This window comes from Drosophila simulans, chromosome 3R, assembly GCF_016746395.2.
Source record: "Drosophila simulans strain w501 chromosome 3R, Prin_Dsim_3.1, whole genome shotgun sequence".
In the NCBI taxonomy this organism is placed as follows: domain Eukaryota; kingdom Metazoa; phylum Arthropoda; class Insecta; order Diptera; family Drosophilidae; genus Drosophila; species Drosophila simulans.
The window spans coordinates 20,097,979-20,118,258 of NC_052523.2; the positions used below are offsets into that span (position 1 = coordinate 20,097,979).

Genomic DNA, 20,280 nt, shown 5'->3' on the forward strand with positions numbered 1-20,280 from the left:
ATATATATATACATGACAAGTAGCCAGCAGACGTCTCCAGAAAGAGGGGAAACTGAAGGAGGAGAAGGAGGAGGAGGGGGAGCAGGAGGAGCCGGAGTGGCAGAGTGGCGGAGATTGAAACAAAACCACAAATTGCGTTGACAAGTGCAGTGCACACACAGTGCACACCACGAGCACCTTGGCGCAGCCTGGGATTTATGGATACGGATCGGAGGAGGAGGAGACAGCGGAGTCGGTGCAACTGGAGCTGGCGGGGATGGGGTTGGGCATCGCCGGCGGGGAACAGCGGGCATGTCAACAACATTGTGACAACGACGACGTCGACTTCGTCAATAATCAGACGCTGAACCCAAAAGACGCAACAGCAGCAGCAGACGATGTCGTTTCAAGGCGACAATGACAGACAGCAGCAGCAGAAAAATCAACATCAAAAGGAAATCTAGCCAGGGATTGGTGAATCTAGCAATACCCTAGGCCAGTTATTTTATATGCATAAGGAAATTAAACCTTTTCCGTCACAGAAATCCAACAGAAAGATATCCGAAAGATACGTTGTTATTAAGTCAGGTAAAATCTTTTACCTATAAAATGTACTGCAAGTGTGATAATGCAGGTATTCTTAAGTTATTCAGTATTATAACTTAACAGCAGTTATTCTTAATATTTTCAATAAATATTCAGAACTCTTCAGCCAGTTTTTTCTGTAAATTACGACACCTCGTCCAAGAGTATATCGCTCAACGAGCTGCATTTCTTTTCATTACTTTTGTTTGGCTTTTATTTTCTTTGACTCTTTTGCTTTTTATGGCGCATTGTTTGCAGCGACAATTGCAATTGCAATTGCAATTGCCATAATCAGTGCAAACGCAGACGCCGACCGTCGGCCAAAGACAAAGGCCAAGCGAACTCACTTTCACGCGGAGAAAGGCAGCCGCCAGGGGGGTAAGTGTGGTGAAGTGTAGTATAGTTATAGTATAGTGTGGTAAAGTAAAGTAAAATAAAGTAAAGGTGCAATGAAAAGCTGGTCAGCGACATTACCACATTGCCTCATCGATGATGTGGGGCCCGAAGTGGAACCAGTTTTACTTCCATCTGTGACGCAGGCAGCAAAACCCCATCAGGTTTTCATTTTTCTTTCGCTTTTTGCGAGGTTTTTTATCGGTGATTTAATCGGTTTGAACTTCAGTTTTCCAGAGCAAACAATTGCTGATACGCAGCTTCATTAGATGAGAAGAGATGATTGCATTTAAGGCGACCACACTTGCATACCCTTGAAGCTCTTATCGCCTTCTTTTTATATAAAGTTTACTTTAATATAGAAAAAATTATTGTTATATGCATTATCTGAAGGAAAATATTTATAGATTGCACTAGAGCAGTGAGCTCTTCAGGGGCAAGTTCTTCACTTTTGTAATGATCATCCATGCTCAAGGTGTTTGAAAATCATCATTAAAATAGGCATTTAAAAATTCTCACTATGGCAATTTTCAGACCTTTTGTGTCTATAGCATATCATACAAAATAAACTTTGTAATTTATCTTACTCAATAACTGACCTCAGACGACAGTCTTAATTGATCTCTCTGTCTAATTCAATAACTGATCCAATCTAGCATTATGATACCTTATATCAACAGAAAAATTGACTTTATCTGATGATCAATCTTAATCCGAAAATTTTCCAACTCAACCAATCTTCCTTCCTTCATTTAAATGCATTATTCCACACCATTTAATGGATTATTAATTTAAACAGTATTTAATATTAAACACGTTTGCATACAAACCACGAAAATTGTTTTTTTTTTTTGTTTTAGTTAATTGGCTGCTGCATTGAAAACATTTTTTGTGCCTTGGTTTCTTTGTTTTTTTTATTCGCTTAATAAAAGCATTTTCGTGTTTTAATCACTGATCTGCCCCAACAATTTGTTAGTTAATTGCAGCAATTTCATGGATGTTTTGCTTTTTTCAGCTTCCCACTAATTGGCAGCAGATGTCGAAGGGGCGTGGCATATGCCAGATGAGGGCGAAAAGGGGGAGTGGCAGTATGAGGTATATTACGTGTAAATACCTAACAATTGAAACAAAGCATCGTAAGAAGAAATGATTCAGAGCGTCAATTAAGCTGAGGTCATCAAACAGCTGTTATCGAATAAATCGAATGTGGGTCAGGTAAACGGCATTAGAAGAGAACGTAATGAGCATCCTAAAGATAAACCTATACCGACTTTTGAACCCAGTTAATCTGTACTGCCCTCAAATAAGTACGATAGATCTGTAAATCTTCGCTTATCTTATCTGCCTGCTGCTGGGAAAACCCTACTTAAGCCCATGATAAGCCATCCAGATAATTAAACCAGAAGTAACTTGTTTTGCAGATGATAAAAGAAAGTTTCAGCAGGTAAGACATTGACCCATGATTAAGAGGATCAAAATTCAGGCAGATTAGAAAAGATATCATGGTAAATAGCTTTATAGCCTTTATGACTAAGGTACCTAAAAACTCATAGCCCCATTCAAACTCAGTACTTAGCATTCGAATTCACGAAGAGATTCCCAATCTCTTTCAGCGCCAACGCGCACCAAGTCACGACCGCATCTTGGCCTCATCCGCCTGCAGCCTTATCAGCTGAAATGGTATTGTTATTCCTGGCCTGTCTCTCATTTTTGCGGCTGGATGAAGGCAGCAAGATAACAGCAATTACCATTGCATTTTCCACAGATTCTTTTTTTTCAGACCATTTAACAATTTACAGCGAAAAAGAGGTCAGCACAAAGACATGACGTTATAATTCACTTTATTGCTCACTTCATAACTGAAATTGTAGGATAAATTATCTTAAATAGTCCTACAGTTTTCATTTTGCTCATCCAACATCAGCTGGCCATGAATATTTAAGTGTTTACGTTTGGCCCCCCAAAAGTTGAAAGCAATTTGTGGCCAACTTATGCTCACAACAAATTACTTATGCGAATTTTAATGTTTTTAAGAGCCGCAGAGAAAGATGAGTTTGTTTGTGCGGCAACTAGTTCCCATCTCTCCATTTCATCCGACAGATTAATTTTGCTCCAGTTTTCCCACGAATCGATACAGACAACATATGCATAAATAATAATCATAATGACACCTTTGGTGTAACTTCCTCTCGATCGGTCGGTTGGGTATCTGTGAAACCTATCCCCCCCCCCTATCACCCGGACTTGTTAGCAGCATAAACTGCGCAACATATTGGCAAATATGTGGGTCAACTGCGAAACCGCAACAATAACACCCAATAAATGCCACGGCAATTGTGTGCCAAGAATGCCAGTATGTGTGCTGCAATTGCAGTTACAAATCAGAGAGCCAGACCTAGATCCAGACCCAACCCAACCCAAACCAAACCAACTATAGAAAACCGAAATGAAGGCGCGCCTTAATCATCACTATCATCATCATCATCACCATCAGCATAATCACGGCAGTTTGTTCATCAATTTTAGTCTGTTTGCCATTTGAGAATTGCGCGAAAAGTTATGCATGGTCTATTAACACTCCCAACTAATGCAATTACGCACTAACTAACGTGGAAATTATGCAAGTAAACAGTTTAATTGGGTCACGAAATGGGCTCAGACGGGTGAAGGGACGCACCGAGAAATTGCAGAATGGCCATGTGCAAACGCCAAGTTAATCGGCGGTTGCATCGCTCTTAGCCACGAAAACGGGAACGAGCGCGGCTTTGGACTCGGCCGGAATGCATATACTCATAGATAATGCATGTACCGACTTTTCCCCCCGTTGGCTCTTTAGAACCCATTAAAAGTTAGCTTAAGCTAGAAGTGCTTAGTCAGTGGAATACTGCAAAATTCATAGACGTTACAAGAAGGATACATATGATTAGTTTATATCACTACTTTGTATTTTGTATGAACTGCATAAAAATGTATTTATTTGTAACTTCATTTGAACTTCGTTATTTCAGGGCGCTGATCTTCCCACATAAATAAATTCCAGAAATATGTGCATGGAGTAACTATAATTAATACGACTCACTTTAGCTAAGTGGGAAGCTATTCTAGTTCTAATGCAGCTTAGTTCTATGGCCTAACTTAATTTCTTGCCAATTACAGTTGGCACATCTGAAACGAATCTCGCAGAACGGATTTGCCAACCTACAAAGCCTTAGTTAACAAGGCTAACGAGCCTCCGCGGTCTGCAAAACCGAGCTCAACTCCAACTGACTTCGCGGAATCGGCCCACGCGATTTTCAACTCTTAACTAAGATACATATGTATGTATTTATGCGGATCCAACAATAACTAAGGAATTTCCCATTTCTGGTCTTTGTGATTTTTGCAATTTCTGTGTCTCCGCGTGTGGGAAATCAATTGTTCACCAAAATAAACGCGTCCCAGGCAAAAACGCGAGACATTGAGTTAGAGCCGTGTAATTATTTCAAATGAGTTCACAAAACCGCATAGAAAAAATAAATAAATAAATAAGACGGTCGAAAAAGTTGTCGAAAAAAAGCAGACCGAAACCAATTGAATCCACCTCCAGGTCTTGGCCAAAGTCAAGTGGCAATGTGCGGGGGCAGGCAACAGTTTCCAGTTGCCTTAAACTCCGAAAGTTTTCAACCGAAACTTACCTGCAAAAGAAGAGCAGAGGAGGAAAACAAATTTTTTAGTATAAAATTTATGTATTGGTACAAAGTTCTGTTCAAGGAGGGAAAAGGATGCAGCGGCAGCAGGACAGCAGCCAATGACCTAACACACACATCCACACACTGAGACAACGCTCACATGGAGGAGAGCAATATCCTCTATCCTTTGTGACAGAAACAGAGACTAGCACACACTCACTTTCCTGCGGGCACATTGTGCCATGGAAGCTCGAACTAAGCCAACTGGCAGACAAAGGATGTGGCTCCACCCCCCACCTCCCCCATTCCCGCCGCCCTGTCCACTTGAGGTCCTGGCCCACCAACGTCTTTCACCGGTACGAGCTTAGCCAGGCTCCTCATCTTCGTCTTATTCATCGTCTTCGCACACAAATCCGTAAATGCCCGACAAAACCAAAAAACAAGCTGGCGAGTGGAGGAAAGAGGAAAGCCGCAAACAAAGTTCAAAGGAGCGCTTAAAGGAGCAGTTTCCTACAGTCGGCCTGCCTTTAAAGTGCAATGTGCCAGGGAATTAAGGTCAAATCATATACAAAAAGCTCGTCGGCGTCTGGCGAATGGCTAAGGCAACCGAAACAGGAACTGAAACAGCAACTGCAAAGATCTAAGCCCACATTCAGCATTCAGTTTCTAGCCAACTTAGTAGCCAGGAATCTGGGCTTTGTGCTCCAAGCTCGGCTTACTAATGACACATTAATTATGCATATGCTAGTTAATAATTGAAGGGATAAAAACTATATATACTAATACTCTATATTCCAATATAACACCAACTTACTCAGCTGGTTTATTTTAAGTGGCAAACAATAATTTTTCCCTCTTGCGAATATTTTCCCAAAAAGCCTGCACTATTTTAGTTGGCTTTCGGAAACTTTTAGCAGACTTAGAGGCGGTTAAACGAAGTTTACGACTTTCTGAATATTCCACCTTGCATAAAAGTTTAATCGAATCGCCTGTCTGTCTGTCAACTGGATGTCCCTGTGGTCGTTCACCCTTGACTTCCTCTGCAACGTTTCAGGCGACAATGACAATGGTGGCACTTTTTGTGCCGTTGTTTTGTTTTTTATTAAGCAGTGTTTCATTTTCCCCGCAGGATGTAGCCAAGTTTTTGCACTGCAGCTGCAGCCCGACGAGGCGCATATCCTGTCTGGACCTGCGGAAAGCGATATCATACGAGTATGCATGTGCAAATGAACCCATCCCACCTGCATACTGAAAAATAACCCAAACATTTCACTTTAAGCACAGCTGCAGCCACTTGCAAATCAAAGTTAAATGCGTTCGTTGGGCAATTTTCATTTTCATTTCCACTTTCATATTTTTTCACACCACAGCCCGAAAATTTCATCAGCTCCAATGCAAATTTGTCGTAAATTGTTGTAAATTACTTAAGCCAAGCCAAGCAGCCAGAGAGAAAACTTTCACTTGGCCATTAGGAAAAGAGGGCCGAAACCAGGGGGTTGGTTGCTTGGTTCCTTATGTGGGTCAACCGCCCGAGAGCATCAAACTTGCCTCCCATTTTGGGCAATCTCAAACGGTTCGTGCTTTTGACACTTCGAGTTCAAATGCCAATGCACGCCACGGCAATTTGGCTCCAATCTCAGGCGCTGTCCGAACGAGATGTGCGCACTGATAAGCGCCGTGAACTTTGAACCCAGAGCCCCCAGCTATCGAAATTCGATCTGCTCGTTTTCCCAATCCGACCAAAGTGGATTTTCCTCGAATTAGAAACTTTAAATCGGGGATGTAGTTGAATTTGTGATTTTCCTTACTATTGTATCTTACAGATTGCAACGAGCAATCAAATTGATTGGTTATTCTTTAAAAGCTCTTTCAAAACTATTTTTGAAATGCATTCATCTTATAACCGCATGTGCATTAGGGAGTGGTCACTGTACTGCGACTCAGATCGGTCAGCAGTAAATATTACAGCTGAATCGGTTTTCGGCCAGCAAATATAGGCAGCGGGAAAGCGGAGATTGGTACGGAGGATGGGACCTCGACGAGGTTGTTGATACCGATGATTCCGGCTCTTTGTGCTCCGAATGCGAAGGAATTCAATGGTAGGAGCCACAACGGCAGCGCACTCGTGATTAGTACGAAAAGTTATTTTTATTTTTATTTTTATTTTTATTTAGTTTGTTTATCCAGCCAGCTCATGGGGCTGCTGCTGGTTGTGTTTGCATTTTCCGCTTGACATTTTCCGCCAGAGAGCTTATCAGAGCCAGACACACACGAGCAAATACCGTCCTAATTAAGTTCCCCTCTTTAGATTTTCAGTCCCAGATCCAGGTCACGTGTATTTACTTGTCTGATTAATTTTCTGTTTTTTTTTTTCACTTTTTGTGGCTGCTGCTAATCAGAGATTTTTCAGCTCCTTATCAGTGCACGCTGCATTTGAAACAAAAGTGAAATGATAAGCAAGGGCAAATGCAAAGTGCAGCAGCAGAAATGTGGAAATGCTGAGACAGGTTTAATGCCAACTTAAAATGTAACTCAACTGCCAGAGAGTTTGCTCGCAAATCTAGAAATCTAGAACGACCAAAAAGAAAGACTGTGAAAGAGGGGGATAGAACCATTAGACAGTCTGAAATGTTAATCTCAGTTTATTAAGCTTTCAGCTAAAAAACTGTCAAGGTGAGCATGAAATTCTGAGGCGGATGCTAACAATTTCCCATTCAAATAGCACTGACACTCTAAGCTTCTCTACATTTGGAACTCCCCTGATATTAAACTGTGTCACATTTCATTCATTTAATTGAGTTGAAATAGGGAAATTCCTATTTCTAAAATTGGCATTTCATCGTTTGCATGATAAGGCGTTGTAAATTATCATAAGCTGAGTTGTCGCACTGATAAGAATATTTAGTTCGTCGGCTTTAAAGTACATAGTAGATAAACAAAAATGGGTTCAACTCGCTGTGAGATTTAAAAACACACAAAAATTTCAGTTTGAAAACATTTGCATGCTGGTGAAATATGCAGTATCTTTGGATGTTCGTTAAACGAAGTCTTTAAAATGTTTTAATGAAACAAAAATGCCTATATAGTTGGTTTTTTGTACCTCAAAGTGAGAATCTCTCAACCCTTGTCCGCAAAGGGTAATTCCGGCGTTATTCACTGGAGTCATGGTCATGAATAATATCAGTTAATTATGTTTGTACGAGCGTATGTGCATATGAATCAGCCAGAAATGGTGTGTGTATGTAGTGGTAATTTCATAAATAAATTTGCACTTAACAAATGAGCAACATAAGCAAAATGTTGCTAAGCGCAGCAGCAACAGGCGGTGGTAAAATTGCAGTTTGGTGGGAGGGGGGGCTACAAAGGGGAGTGCGAAAACAACAAGGAAGTCCGTAAAACAAAGCCAAGCTCAATGAAAAAACGGGGCAATGGCAGCCGCCAGACAAGAGCAAGCAACAACAACAACAACAACTACATACACACTACAACAGCCTGCAGAACGACGGAATTAAATTTTAATTTTAATCGCCAAAAAAGAACAAACAGATGGATGAATGAAAGAAAGAGATGGACAGAAATACAAGGAAGCGACTTATTCCATACAAACCATACATTCATACATACATACACCCATGAACATACATAATGGGGATCGGCGTGCAGACAAATAAATTTCCAAGCAGAAGGCAAACGGCCGCCTTGCAGCCACTGAAAGCTGAAAATGCAAGCGCACAGCGGTGGCCAAGATAGTAGGCCGACAAAAATCATAGTGTAATGATAAGATGATAGAAAGAATACAAAATAAAGCAACGGAATTCATAATTATTACATCCTGTTTTTACCTAAATAGCTGGAAATTTGTTGACTCGTGGGAAATATACGTCACACTTTTTTTTTATAAATAATTTTATTAAACTGTGAGCTGACTCTATACTTCTACCCGCGTCTGTACACGCATCGTGGAATTTAATAAACACCGATCCGAACAAAACAGAACAGAACAGACACGGCCATATGCATGAAGGCTGTGTGGATTTGTACATAAATCCCTGCGCGACGATCGCCAGAGCCACAACAACAAGTACAACAACAACCAAGGAACCCGAACAGCCACAGAGGAACAACAATAACAAAAACAACAACATGGGGAACAGGTCGCGGACTCAGGTAAACGGCAGGAAGTTTGCGAGTGCGAGCGAGAGAGCATCGATAAGACCCACTGCCGCTGTGATAAAATATATCGATAAAAGGGGCAAGCAGGTAGTGTAGTTGGAAAAAGGCCTGAAAATTCTGGAAAAGCAGCCAAGGGGCGCGGATGATGATGCTGAGGGGGCGCGACAACGAAAACAACAAACCAAAAATCTAGAAAAACTGAGTAACAACAACTGTAAAAAAATGCACCAAGAAGAACCTGCTTGGAGAACAACAACAACATCAGCGAAAGACAGAGAAGGCAACAAGAACACGAAAAACAACGCGACAAGGTAATGGAAAACGAGAGGGGAAGTTAAGTGCTAAAAGCCGAATTTTCTGCACCCTATCAGTAATATAAAGCCAATATAAGTATTTGTATTGGATAATTTGATAAAATTATACCGTAATTTATAAAACAACGTGGAAATATCTTAATATTTCAAAAATTTAAATACAGCACTACAAGCACCAACATTATTTCTTAGCAGCCCAAGTAAGGGTATACAAATTGTTAGATACAAAGTCTATAATTAAGCAAGCGAGAGCGAGAAGCCCAAAGAAGTGGGAGCGAGAGAAAGAGAGCGCGAGCAAGAGAATGCAACGTATGCAGTTATTTATGTAGGCGCTGCCATGTTTTTTGTTGTTGCTATTTTGGGGGCCCGCAGATGAAAAGTCTGAAAATCGTGTAGAAAATCAAATTGCAAAGCCAAACTCCACTTGGACATTATGTTGTCGTCGTTGTTCGTGTTTGTTGTTGTTGCTTTTGCTGCTGCCGCTGCAGTCGTGACGTCAGGGCGCATGCGTTAAACCGAATGCCGCTTTTTTATTTTGCTGTCATCTCAACGATGTTATGGCGCTATATCCTTTCAGTTTGAAGTTGAAGGGTATTCCCATTCCGTCGCCGTGTTGGCAACACTATTTTTTGTTATTTTTTATTTTCATTGAGAGCTTTTCACTCAAGTTTTCATTTCCCTAAACACTTTGAACTTGATGGTGGGGAATAGAAAGCAGTTATCGGTAACTAGTCATCATCTGTTAACCCAACTGGAAAAAGGGTATCCCAGGAATTGAATTAAGCAGGCTAAAGATTTTCATACCCTTTATAGAGAGGGTGTAATGAGACTGACTGTAGCTAAGCTCTTCCTATAAAACACAAAACAGATATCTTTAAAAAATGCTTTGGCTTTGAACTTTTAAATTTATGACAATCCCACTTTATCGAAAACATTATTTCAATAAAACAACCAACAGAAAAGTACAACTGATAATAACATTAAACTTCAAACAGTAATTAAATTACTTTAATCAATCGAAGTAGCGATTATGCATGGAAATCAATCACTTTTTATTGTTATACGTTAAGTCTCAAGAGGCCTGATTTAAACGTTAGTATAAAAAGCCCCTATAATGATCTTACTAATTTGCCGACTGCAACTTACAGTTCTTAATAGGCAAATGATTAATTTTATAGAAGGGTACTAAAGATCCGGTTTTGAAAACACGCCTTCTGTATGCGCTGTATTTTTTACAATTTCTTTTTGTTTGGGGAAAAACGCACACGAAATTTATGCGGCGCTGCGTTCTGGAGTTCTGAGTTCTCAGTGCTGAAACAGGAAGATTTCGGTGGTGCGGTGGTGGGTGATGGAAATGCACCCTGAAGGGGGTGTTTTTCCCAGCTTGGGGGTAGGTTGTTGTTGGAGCCGCTGTTCGGTGGGAAAACATGAAGTTGGGGGAATGAAAGCAAGGCAGTGACAAAATGCGCACACAAATAGAAACGGCAATCTTGCATTGCGACGTAGTAGCGATTAACAAAACCGAAAAGAAAAAAAAAACAGAAACCTCACAAGGAAAACAATTATAAATTGCGTTATAATTTGGTGCGATATGGATGCGGTGAGAATGTGAAATTGTTTATCAGACTTTTGGGGTTCAATAGACCCGACAGGCGCGGCGAATGCAACGCAAATCCCCATTCTAAATGCGAAGTACAGGGAACTTCGACTAGAAAAAATAAATCCCAATGAATTTTACGAAAATTGTACTTGAACTTATAGATAATCGTAATCTTTATTATTTAGCTGTTTTCACTTTCCAAAAAACCCATTCTAAGCAATAGCCCTGGTTTTGATTTATGCATCTGCTTTATGGGGCGTTGACTGTAGAACCAGGTCTGTGACGAACATAGACGCTAATTGGTCTGTCGAAATGGGTTAACGACATTGCTTGATATCGGGGAATACATAGGCTTGACTGATAAAACAGTCTAACTGAAATGCATTTACGATTATTGGACGATTACTTACCGTTTCACCATTTTGTTGGTTACCCCCGAGTTGTTTTCCTGCTGAGTGCCAATATCAACGGATCTGTTATAATCCAGTTTTGATGTAAAGATTTTAATGCGACGGAAATTAATTTTGCCGATCTTTTAGTTAAACCTTTAAATAATCGATATGGATATTATGGATTAATTTTAATAGCTTTTCAACGCGACTTTTACTTCCTAGAAGGCGAGTATTTTTTTTAAGTGATGGAGACGCAGCAGGAGTCCAATTGGAAACATAAAAAACAACAAGGGAAGGGGGTACAGGAATTTATTTATATTTCACAGGGCGCAGCTGAATTTGTTTCGAATTTTTCTGCTGCTGCGACGCCAACGCAAGGTTTTATTTTCAATTTTTTTTTTCTTCTTTTCTCGTTGACTGCACGAAAAATCACTTTATTGATCCGCTTTCGCCGTAATTATATTCACGTTTCTGCAGTGGAAAACGGCGGAGATTAGCACGCAATATGAATGCACTTTAGATTTTTCCCTTGCCCACTTCTCGCCTCCCCAACCACCGCTAGCCCCGCTTTTCCGCTTTTCCACTTTCGTTGCGGCGCTTAGTCACTTCGCACCACACACTAGGCACTAGACTCTTGAAAATCACACTCCGTTTTGCATTTTTACCTCTCGAATGCGATTTATTCAGCAATCTGCTTGGGATAATATTGATATTGCTTTCGCACTGGCTCATCCGCACACAGAATCTAAGGGATTTTCCTGTGTTATTTTCCGATACACATAAACAAAGCTCGCGGCGTTTGGCTTTTCCGCATCTCGCGCGCGTTTTCGATTTAAAATCGCCTCGACTTCGATCGCCTGGCAGTTTCGATTCGCGGGCTTCTCTCAAAGCAAAGGCAGTGCCTGCCGTTCCTGTTTTTGTTTTGCTGTTAATTGTCAGCGATTAAACGGCGTAGACAACAACAAATAACGATGCGTGGTTATGCGGGCGGTGGTTTTTGTTCGTTGGAGCAAGTGTGACTGCAGGTCGCGAGGCTAGCGAGCCCACTCGAAATGGCTACACCGAAAAGTGTGACTAAAAAATACCAAAATAGCATTGCACTGCTGTCTAGCGAGGTCTCGAACCATTAGCTTACAGAGCTCTGTTAAGCGCTCAAACTAAATGAACTACAATTATTAGAAAATAATTAATAAATGTTTATTACCAGGATGTGACATGTTTTCACACGTACACATATTTTGCATTTCTATCTATGCATAACTTCTGTTTGGTAACGGCATTAAAGAAACCTTTTGTGCCCTACAGATTTTTGTAACGCAATTTTTTGCATACCCAATGTTTCTAAGAATTCCCTTTTTTCCCGGAATACATAACAAACATACTCGACATGTTGAACTGTGAATTAACAGTGTATTTGTTGCAATGCCTGCTGCATCGCACGGTCGGTTTTTGTTGGCCAACCCAGCTTATCGCCTACGAATCTTACAGCTATTTGTAGTGGTTATAATTGTGTGTTTTGTGGGGTTACATGGTGTATTTTTTTTGGGTGAAATGGTGTGTTTAGTGGGGTTACATGGGTTAAGATCGGGTCAGTGGTGTTCAGAACTCGCCGCTCTTGCCGTCGCAGGCCACGATCTTGACCTTGTCCACCTTGACGAACTCGTGCACTTCGCGGAACTCCACATCGTTGAGCATGAGAGTCCAGACATTGTCGCAGAAGCGGTAGGTGTTTAGTTTTCCAGCCTTGAAGGTGACGCGGGCCTTGACCCGCTGGTTTAGGGCATTGTTGATGCTCTTGTCGAATTGCAGCAGAACCTTGAAAGCCAGTCCGGGCGTGATCTGGCCGTACTGCAATATGGAAGCCCGAAATTACAATGCGTTCTAATTCGTCAGCGCGAACTGTGGCCATTTTGCGGTGCACAACTCACCTGAATCAGCTCGTCGAGGCTCTCCTGCAGGGTGTTGCCGAGCGTGGTGTTGCGGTACAGTTGATACGACATAGTTGCTGCCTTAATTCCGACGGAACTGCGTTTTTTTCTGGGACTTTTCTACGAACCTGTCAAGTCAAGCAAAAATTTTTAATGCGAAGCAACAGATTAGTGTTGGTTAGCACGTGACAGCTTGACACTTTGGAACACTTCTGCTACAGAGCTGCCAGATTGCAAGACGACTGGTCACCCTAGTTCTGCGTAGTTGCAATGCCAACCGAAAGGTGGCACCTTGGTGCCACCTATAAGATACCCGTTACTCAGCTAGTGGTAATGCAATAGGGAAAATTTCATAATTTTTCTGGGGAATAAAATGAGAAAACAATATAAAATAGTTTAAAAGTGTGGTCGTGACCGTATTGGGCGTTTTGTAGTAAAAGAGGGCCGTGGCCATAGTGTTTTTGGTATACCGATAAAAATTGGCAAGATATTGATCGGAATCACTTCTTTCTGCCTTTTACATACATACTTTTCAATATATATAATTTACACTATAACTCGACATGCATTATTAGTATAATTAAACTATGAGAACGTCGCTTGTTCGTAATTAGGATTTTATTTTATGCTAATAACAATTCTTTATGAATTTGCATTTAGACATTTACAGAACTGGTTTCCGTGCTAGAATTCTACACACGTTAATCGCTATCATAAGCTTCTTCATCCAGCGGCTCCGGTGAAAATTGTTGTACATCCTGGGGCTCCATATTGTACACTCGCTGTTCTTGCACATACACGGACTCCGTTTTAATAATAAATGGCTTTGGAACCCATTCTTTTATGATCTTATCAGTATTTTCTTTTTCAGTGGTCATGTTTAGTGAGTCACGAAAATCTTGTTCCCTGCTGGCCACCAGTTGACGACCCTTTTCCTTGGCCGTTGCAATTAGCTCCCTGTACTTGGGCAGCCTTTTCTCAAAGATCTCATTGGTTTTCTTCACCGAAACCTTGACCAATCCATCTTCCGGAAAGCAACGCAATGCGTTCTGGAACATCTTTCGTACAGAGCTCACGAATCCATCAAAACTCTCAAAGTTATCAGAGTCCAAGCGCTCCCGAAGTATCTTCCAATCGAGTTTCTCTTCGCGATCGTGGTCGTAGTCCGGATTCTGGGAGTACCTACGCCAGTAGTCAGCCCGGTTAAAAGCCCATGTAACCTGCTTGCGCTTTCGCTTTACCATCGACTTCAGAAGATGATCTGAGTGGCTTTTTTCGATCAATCGGTCCAGGGACTTGTAACTGATGCTAATGGGTGGCTTGGGAGCCGGAGGAGGCGATGGAGCCGGAGGAGGCGATGGAGCTGGAGCTTCAACTGGTGCTGGGGTTGGCCAAGGCAAAGTCATGGGTTCGATTGGAGTGGACGTCAAGGGTGGTGGCAAGGCAATGGGACGATTCGAAATTGGCGCTGAGGGCGGTGGATCCATTTCTCCATTTGTCTCCCAATTATTCTTGAACATCGGATTCATCATTGATGACATTGGATGCATAGATGTCAAGGGATTCCCTAAAGAATCGGGCATAAAAGATGGAATCAAGCTGGGACCCACGAAATTTCGGAATGTAGGATGAAATGGTGGCACTCCGCCAGGCATCGGCGGGGGACAGAGCCAAGAGGAACTACTCGAGACCCAGTGACTAGAATAATGACTAGAAGTCGTGGCTGCATCCAATGATTCGGTAGCCTTTCTCTTGCGCTTTTCCGACTTCGGCCCTAGTTCCACCTCCGTGCTCAAATCAATGGACTGCATTCGCTTGTAGAAGGCCTCCTTCATTAGCTTGCCCTCCTGACAAACCGGTGAGCCCTCCAAATTGTACAGCAAGCAGTTATCGAATATCAGCTTAAAATCCTCCAGAGCCTCGCTCGCCTGCCAGTAGTATTTGTTGTGCAGTCGCTTTCTGATCGTAGTCAAGTCCATCGGGCGCTTGACCACCGTATGGTAGTCGGGCACACCCAGGCTCACAGTATCGACGGGATGGCGAAAGTGATACGAGTAGCGATGGCGCCATAAGTAATTCAGCACGGACTTGAGATCTTCTAGGATGTTTGTACGGCGGCCAGGACGATTCGGCGGCGGAATCACCGGCGGTTGCACGATGCCATTCACCGGCTGCAGAGACGGCTCATTGCGCGGCGGAGGCTGGTTGTTGTTCGACTTCAGTTCATTCATTGCTGGTTTGTAAACTCAACCCGGAATATTAGCCTAAAGAAAAGTAGTTTTTTTTTTTGACATTTAATCTGAATTATTTCAAATGCTTACTTTTTGTACAACCAAAAATTCACAGCTCCTTTCTGCTCGGAATACAGAACTTTACTGAACTTCCTTGCGTCACACTCTACTAATACCTCTTGACACTAGAGTCTATGGTGATGTGATTTACATTTGCATTACAATGCATAGACTATGTTAGTCACAGTCTCAGCACGATTTAATCGTCTTCTTGATAGATAAGATGAGCCGCTTACATGAAATGGTAATCAATAATTGATTTTAGTTTAGTTAGTTAGTTTAGCAGCTGCACAGCAGAACATATAGAATGACGACGCGGATTTTGTCACTGATTTTTATGTGCTACATTGGGCTTGTGAAAATTTGTGACATTCACAGTGAGCTAACATTCGATAGCTAGCAATCGTCTAGTATGAGTGATAATACTCCTTTCTAAGGTGCAACTTCAGGGACTTTGGTAGTTGGTGGCACCCCTGCTCCGCCAAAAAAGTTTCCCATGGCTGCTCGGCTGGGACATCACAGCTCTAGTGGGAATCAAACGAAGTGGTTTTGTGGTGGCACCTTGATAAGTCATCAAGTCGTTTTAACGGCTGCTCACTGCTTCTACTCAGATGTGTAAGTGCAACTTGTACAATAACGAATTAATAATAATACATTATTATATATTTTGCAGTGGTATTGTGAACATTGTGCGACTCGGAGAACTAGTTTTCGACACCGACAAGGACGATGCCGAACCGGAGGACATTAAAGTTCTTGAGCTAAAGGCTCATCCAAACTTTCGGTATCCCATTCTCTACAACGATATTGGCCTCGTTCGTTTGCGCAGACAGGTAACCTTTGGACCTTACAAGATGCCAGCCTGCCTGCCTTTGAATGGTGGAGAACAGCTAGATGCCTTCACTGCCATCGGATGGGGTCAGAAGAAATCCTACGAATTCGAACAGTCCAAGGAGCTGAGAGAGGTGGAGTTACAAAACTATAATCGGTCTTGTAGCGACACAACCTATCCGAACGAGGAGGTTCCCCAAGGATACAATGCCGAGACCCAATTGTGCGTTGGGTCCCCGGGGCACCAGGACACTTGTAATGGGGATTCGGGTGGTCCACTGCTAATTCCCCATGCCGCAAATGGATGCCGTTACCAAGTAATGGGTGTCACGTCCGTGGGAATCGCATGTGATACTCCAGACATTCCCAGTTTGTACACAAGGGTGCACTATTTCGGCAATTGGATAAAAGGAGAGTTGGCAAATACTGAACGCAGCCAATGAATACGATTTTCAGATTTTTTTCAGACCGGTTTTGATTTTTATAATTAAAGATGCAGTTGCAAACTTGCTTATAAATTGAAATGCATGCCCAGATGTTAGTCATATCATATATGCATGCCTGCCTTTGAGTAATGGAGACATGTCTGACAACTTCACGGCCATCGGATGGGGTCAGAAGGCATTCTCAGTGTTTGATCAGTCCAGGGAGCTGAGAAAGGTAGTCCTTCGAAACTATGGCAGCTCATGTGTCAGTTCTTTGGATGCAAACGAGGATCTGCCGGAAGGCTATAAGGCGGAGTCCCAGCTGTGTGTTGGATCTCCGGACCATAAGGACACATGCAATGGTGACTCGGGAGGTCCTCTGCTGATTCCTCACTGCGGGGACGGATGCCAGTATCAAGTCATGGGAATCAATTCAGTGGCAATCGCGTGTGGAACTCCGAATATTCCCAGTTTGTATACAAGGGTGTATTTCTTTAGAGATTGGATCAATGGGTATCTTTTGTTTTTTACTTTTTATTTGCTCCGTGTGGTTTCGCTAAGTGTGATTTCATTTTTGTTTTACAATTATAATTTTACAATAGTTTCAACTAAATAAATAATAACAATTTATAAATATAATTTTTCTCAACCCTTCCTAATTTTCTCATGATTTTTATCTTTTTGTGTTTGACATAAATAATTTGTTCTTCTAGAGTTTAAAAAACAATTTGTGCAATCACAATAAATGAAAATCAGTAGCTGTTTTTGATTTGATATCATTTGCCTGACAAGGCAAATTTAATTGTTGTTTGTGGATGTTCTTTAAACTTAGTGGCTAAGTATCAGCTTAGGTTACCTATTTATACAAATAATCGGTAGGTCTATAAATTGCAACGAAAACAAAACGTATAAAAACCAAGGATCTATATGCAATAAATAAATACTTAATACGAAACATCTTGGTAGCTTGGGGTGCTTACTATATACAAAACAACGCAAATTTGCGCCGAAGCGCTGTCTATGAAGCCAAAAACCTATCGCTAATTGTTAGAACTGCTCTTTGTAACTTGATTTTCATTAACATCATCTTGCTGTTTTATTGTCTATTTCGAAAGTGTGGCGCGCGCCGCCCAGCGACGCAACTAAGCGGGGAGTCTGTCAAAGAATACAAAACAACAAACTCCAAAGCTGAGGCCTGACACCTAACACTAAACTCTATACTCGTTTCGTCACATATGTATGGATAGCTCTATATGTATGGCCTGGCGGTTTGTATCCCCCTGCTGCCCACTACTTATGCCCGATAACGAGGGTGTAGCTGGCTGTGCTCACTGTCGACGACAACGTCGACAGCGCTGGTCATTTGGCCAGCTTCACGATCTCGGAACGGGCCGGAGTGGTCGCTGTCCCGGTTCCAGTTGAAGCTGCTCCAGCTCCAGCTGCTGCTATCGTCCCAATGTTGCCCGTGCCCGTTGTGGCCACCGGTGGAGCCGGAGCAATGCGTATGGGTTTGGCTCGCTGCTGATTGAAGAGGCCACTCAATGTGGCCGCCGTGCTGGTGGTCAGCACCATGCTGGCCCCACTTGTGTTGGCCTGGCGCTTGCTCCGCGCGAGTCCATTTATTTTGTTGTTCGTTGAAGAGGGCGACTGCTGCTGCTGCTGCTGCTGATACTGCTGTTGTCCGCCAATTACAGCTGGTCCTGCTGATGCGGGAACAGCAGCGATGGTTGCTGATGACGAGGATGTGGCTGCGGGTGTCGAGGAGGCTGAAATGTTATCCAACTCAGTCATTGCTTCTTGTATGGCCCGCTCGAGCTGCGAGTTCAGTTTGCGGCTCCTTTGTGGTCGCATGGTGAGTGTGTATATGTGGTTGAGTTTTTGGTTGGTTTCAGGTTGGGTTCGGATTTGGGTTTTTCATTTTCGAGTGGGGTTGTTGTTGGTCATGATGATGATGATGATTATGCATACACACACAGAGTTATACACGTTGGGGTTGGCAGGGCATGGTTTAATTTTTGGATTTGGTTCAGCGCATTTAAAAAAAAGAAACAAGAATATTAATTAGCAAATTAAAAGTCAAATTGTAAACAATGATTAAACTAATTAATAATGCATTTAAATGCCGATTTATCGCTTAATTGCACAATTAATAATATAAAGTGTCCAATTTTCTAAATATAGCTACGGTTGTAAGGCTGCATAAATAAACTAAAAAGTTATCTAAAAGAAATGAAAATATTTTGTATACAAAAATAAACAAATTAAATTGCAACGTTTGCTTTCATACAATATGCAAGAATAAACTACACAGTTAAGATAAATACGCATTACTTAAAGATCGGAAAATTCTATAAATTTAAATTCAACGTATTTTCAAAATCGTACAAAAACTAACTACAGGGCTGGTCTGGAGTTCACCTAAAGCCGAAGATTTCTTGAAATGCTGCCTATTTTAAATATGAACTTGAATAAATAACTGCCCCTCCTGTTCTCTCCCAGAAATTCCCACCCTTAGTCGATGCTCACTTTCTCGTATCCTTCTGGGCCTTGTGATGTGCTTCCAGACCCTCGGAGAGACTCTGCAATGAGTTGACCGGAATCAGCTCGGAGGTCGAACGACCGCCGCCGCCGAACCACTGAACCCAGACGTGGTCGAACTGCTGCGACGGCGTGCACACTCCGTCTGGCATCTTGACGATCTTTCCGGGCCAGGCGGGATGGCCCCGAGCCGGACCCCATATCAGTTCCCCAATGGCAAATGATCGAGGTGGCAGCGGGAAACTTCTATCGGACGCAGAGGGCGCCGCACGCACTGCCCCTCGTTGCGGGCGGCGCGAACGTTTCGTGGGCGTCCTGACCGACGTCTTCTCGACCGTTGCTTGAGCGGTTGGAACTGATGAAAGCAGCTGCGTTGTCGTGGGCGACTCTACGAAAGGCACACACACACACTCATAGAAACTAGGACTACGAATTTGGTTACTCGGGGGCAATGGTGATCCCAGCACCCAGCGAAGTACAGACGAAGGATAGAGATTATAAACTAAACAAAGGTGCAGGTGCAGGTGCTGTAGGTGGTGCAGGCGATCATGCAGTAGCCAAATGGGTGGTGTTGTGTTGGTGGGTTAGCGAGTGGATGCAATTAGTGCTGGTCAGCGATGGGGCCTTACCCTGGTAGTCAAAGTTAACTACTTTGTGGCTATGAAGGAAGGTGTTTGGATGGTTGTTGGAGATGTTTGGAGTGTGGTGGTGCACGGCCTGCTGGCGGTGCATAAGCTGGCGTTGACCAGCCAGAGCAGTTGTGGTTAGTGGTACCGACGATGACGATGTTATAGACATGGATGCAGATGTGGAGTTTGTGTTAGATGTCGCCAGGCGCATACCTTGTCCCTGCATCAGGCTAATTCCGTTCTCCGCCGACGTCTGTGAGGTGATGTGGATGCGTCTGATCTTTGGCTCCGAGTGCTTGTAGATCCCACTGGGCTGGGTAAACACATTGTTCTTACAAATGCCTAGTTGTTAAACAGAATTTGTTAATATTAAGAGGGTTCTTATTGAAGAAGATGCACTTACTCCTCTCACAGTCCGTTGAAGAGGGCGACTGCCGGCTCTCAGTACTTTGGGGAGAGACAGCTGCATCCGGCTCCGAACTGGATACACATTGTACCTACCAAAGTAAAAGTGTTTAGAACAAATCAAGAAGA

General features: G+C 42.5%; 5 protein-coding genes across 9 annotated transcripts in view; 1 reads left to right on the forward strand and 4 right to left on the reverse strand.

The window, feature by feature from the left end:
* LOC6729297 (protein pellino) overlaps positions 1 to 11,257 on the reverse strand; it is a 32,828-nt gene extending 21,571 nt beyond the window's left edge. The window contains exon 1 of the mRNA XM_016174842.3: positions 11,123 to 11,257. Within this exon, the coding sequence (XP_016035937.1) occupies positions 11,123 to 11,133 (11 nt within the window). The 5' untranslated portion in view covers positions 11,134 to 11,257. The remainder of the gene's footprint in view (positions 1 to 11,122) is intronic.
* A 1,237-nt stretch (positions 11,258 to 12,494) lies between these two features.
* Positions 12,495 to 13,246, reverse strand: LOC6729298 (transcription initiation factor IIA subunit 2). The gene is made up of 2 exons (XM_002104579.4): positions 13,033 to 13,246; positions 12,495 to 12,952 (listed from the first exon to the last, which is right to left on the reverse strand). Exons 1-2 carry the CDS (start codon positions 13,102 to 13,104, stop codon positions 12,704 to 12,706), a joined length of 321 nt encoding a protein of 106 aa, XP_002104615.1. The 5' UTR covers positions 13,105 to 13,246; the 3' UTR covers positions 12,495 to 12,703.
* A 487-nt stretch (positions 13,247 to 13,733) lies between these two features.
* On the reverse strand, positions 13,734 to 15,263 carry LOC6729299 (bromodomain-containing protein 2). Its single transcript, XM_016174841.3, has one exon. It carries the CDS (start codon positions 15,261 to 15,263, stop codon positions 13,734 to 13,736), a length of 1,530 nt encoding a protein of 509 aa, XP_016035938.1.
* Positions 15,264 to 15,564: 301 nt separating this feature from the next.
* LOC6729300 (serine protease snake) lies at positions 15,565 to 16,678 on the forward strand. The gene is made up of 3 exons (XM_002104581.3): positions 15,565 to 15,700; positions 15,761 to 15,938; positions 15,997 to 16,678. The coding sequence occupies exons 1-3, from the start codon at positions 15,631 to 15,633 to the stop codon at positions 16,595 to 16,597; spliced, it is 849 nt and encodes a 282-aa protein (XP_002104617.1). The 5' UTR covers positions 15,565 to 15,630; the 3' UTR covers positions 16,598 to 16,678.
* A 415-nt stretch (positions 16,679 to 17,093) lies between these two features.
* Positions 17,094 to 20,280, reverse strand: part of LOC6729301 (mucin-5AC) — a 31,270-nt gene continuing 28,083 nt past the window's right edge. For 3 of the 5 annotated variants that reach the window (XM_044923388.1, XM_044923387.1, XM_016174840.3), the window contains 4 exons: positions 20,150 to 20,243; positions 19,960 to 20,088; positions 19,106 to 19,505; positions 17,094 to 18,416 (listed from right to left, as the gene is read on the reverse strand). In XM_044923388.1, the coding sequence (XP_044779323.1) occupies positions 17,939 to 18,416; positions 19,106 to 19,505; positions 19,960 to 20,088; positions 20,150 to 20,243 (1,101 nt within the window). In that variant the 3' untranslated portion in view covers positions 17,094 to 17,938. The remainder of the gene's footprint in view (positions 18,417 to 19,105; positions 19,506 to 19,959; positions 20,089 to 20,149; positions 20,244 to 20,280) is intronic. The other 2 variants (XM_039295578.2, XM_039295580.2) reach the window with 2 other exon arrangements.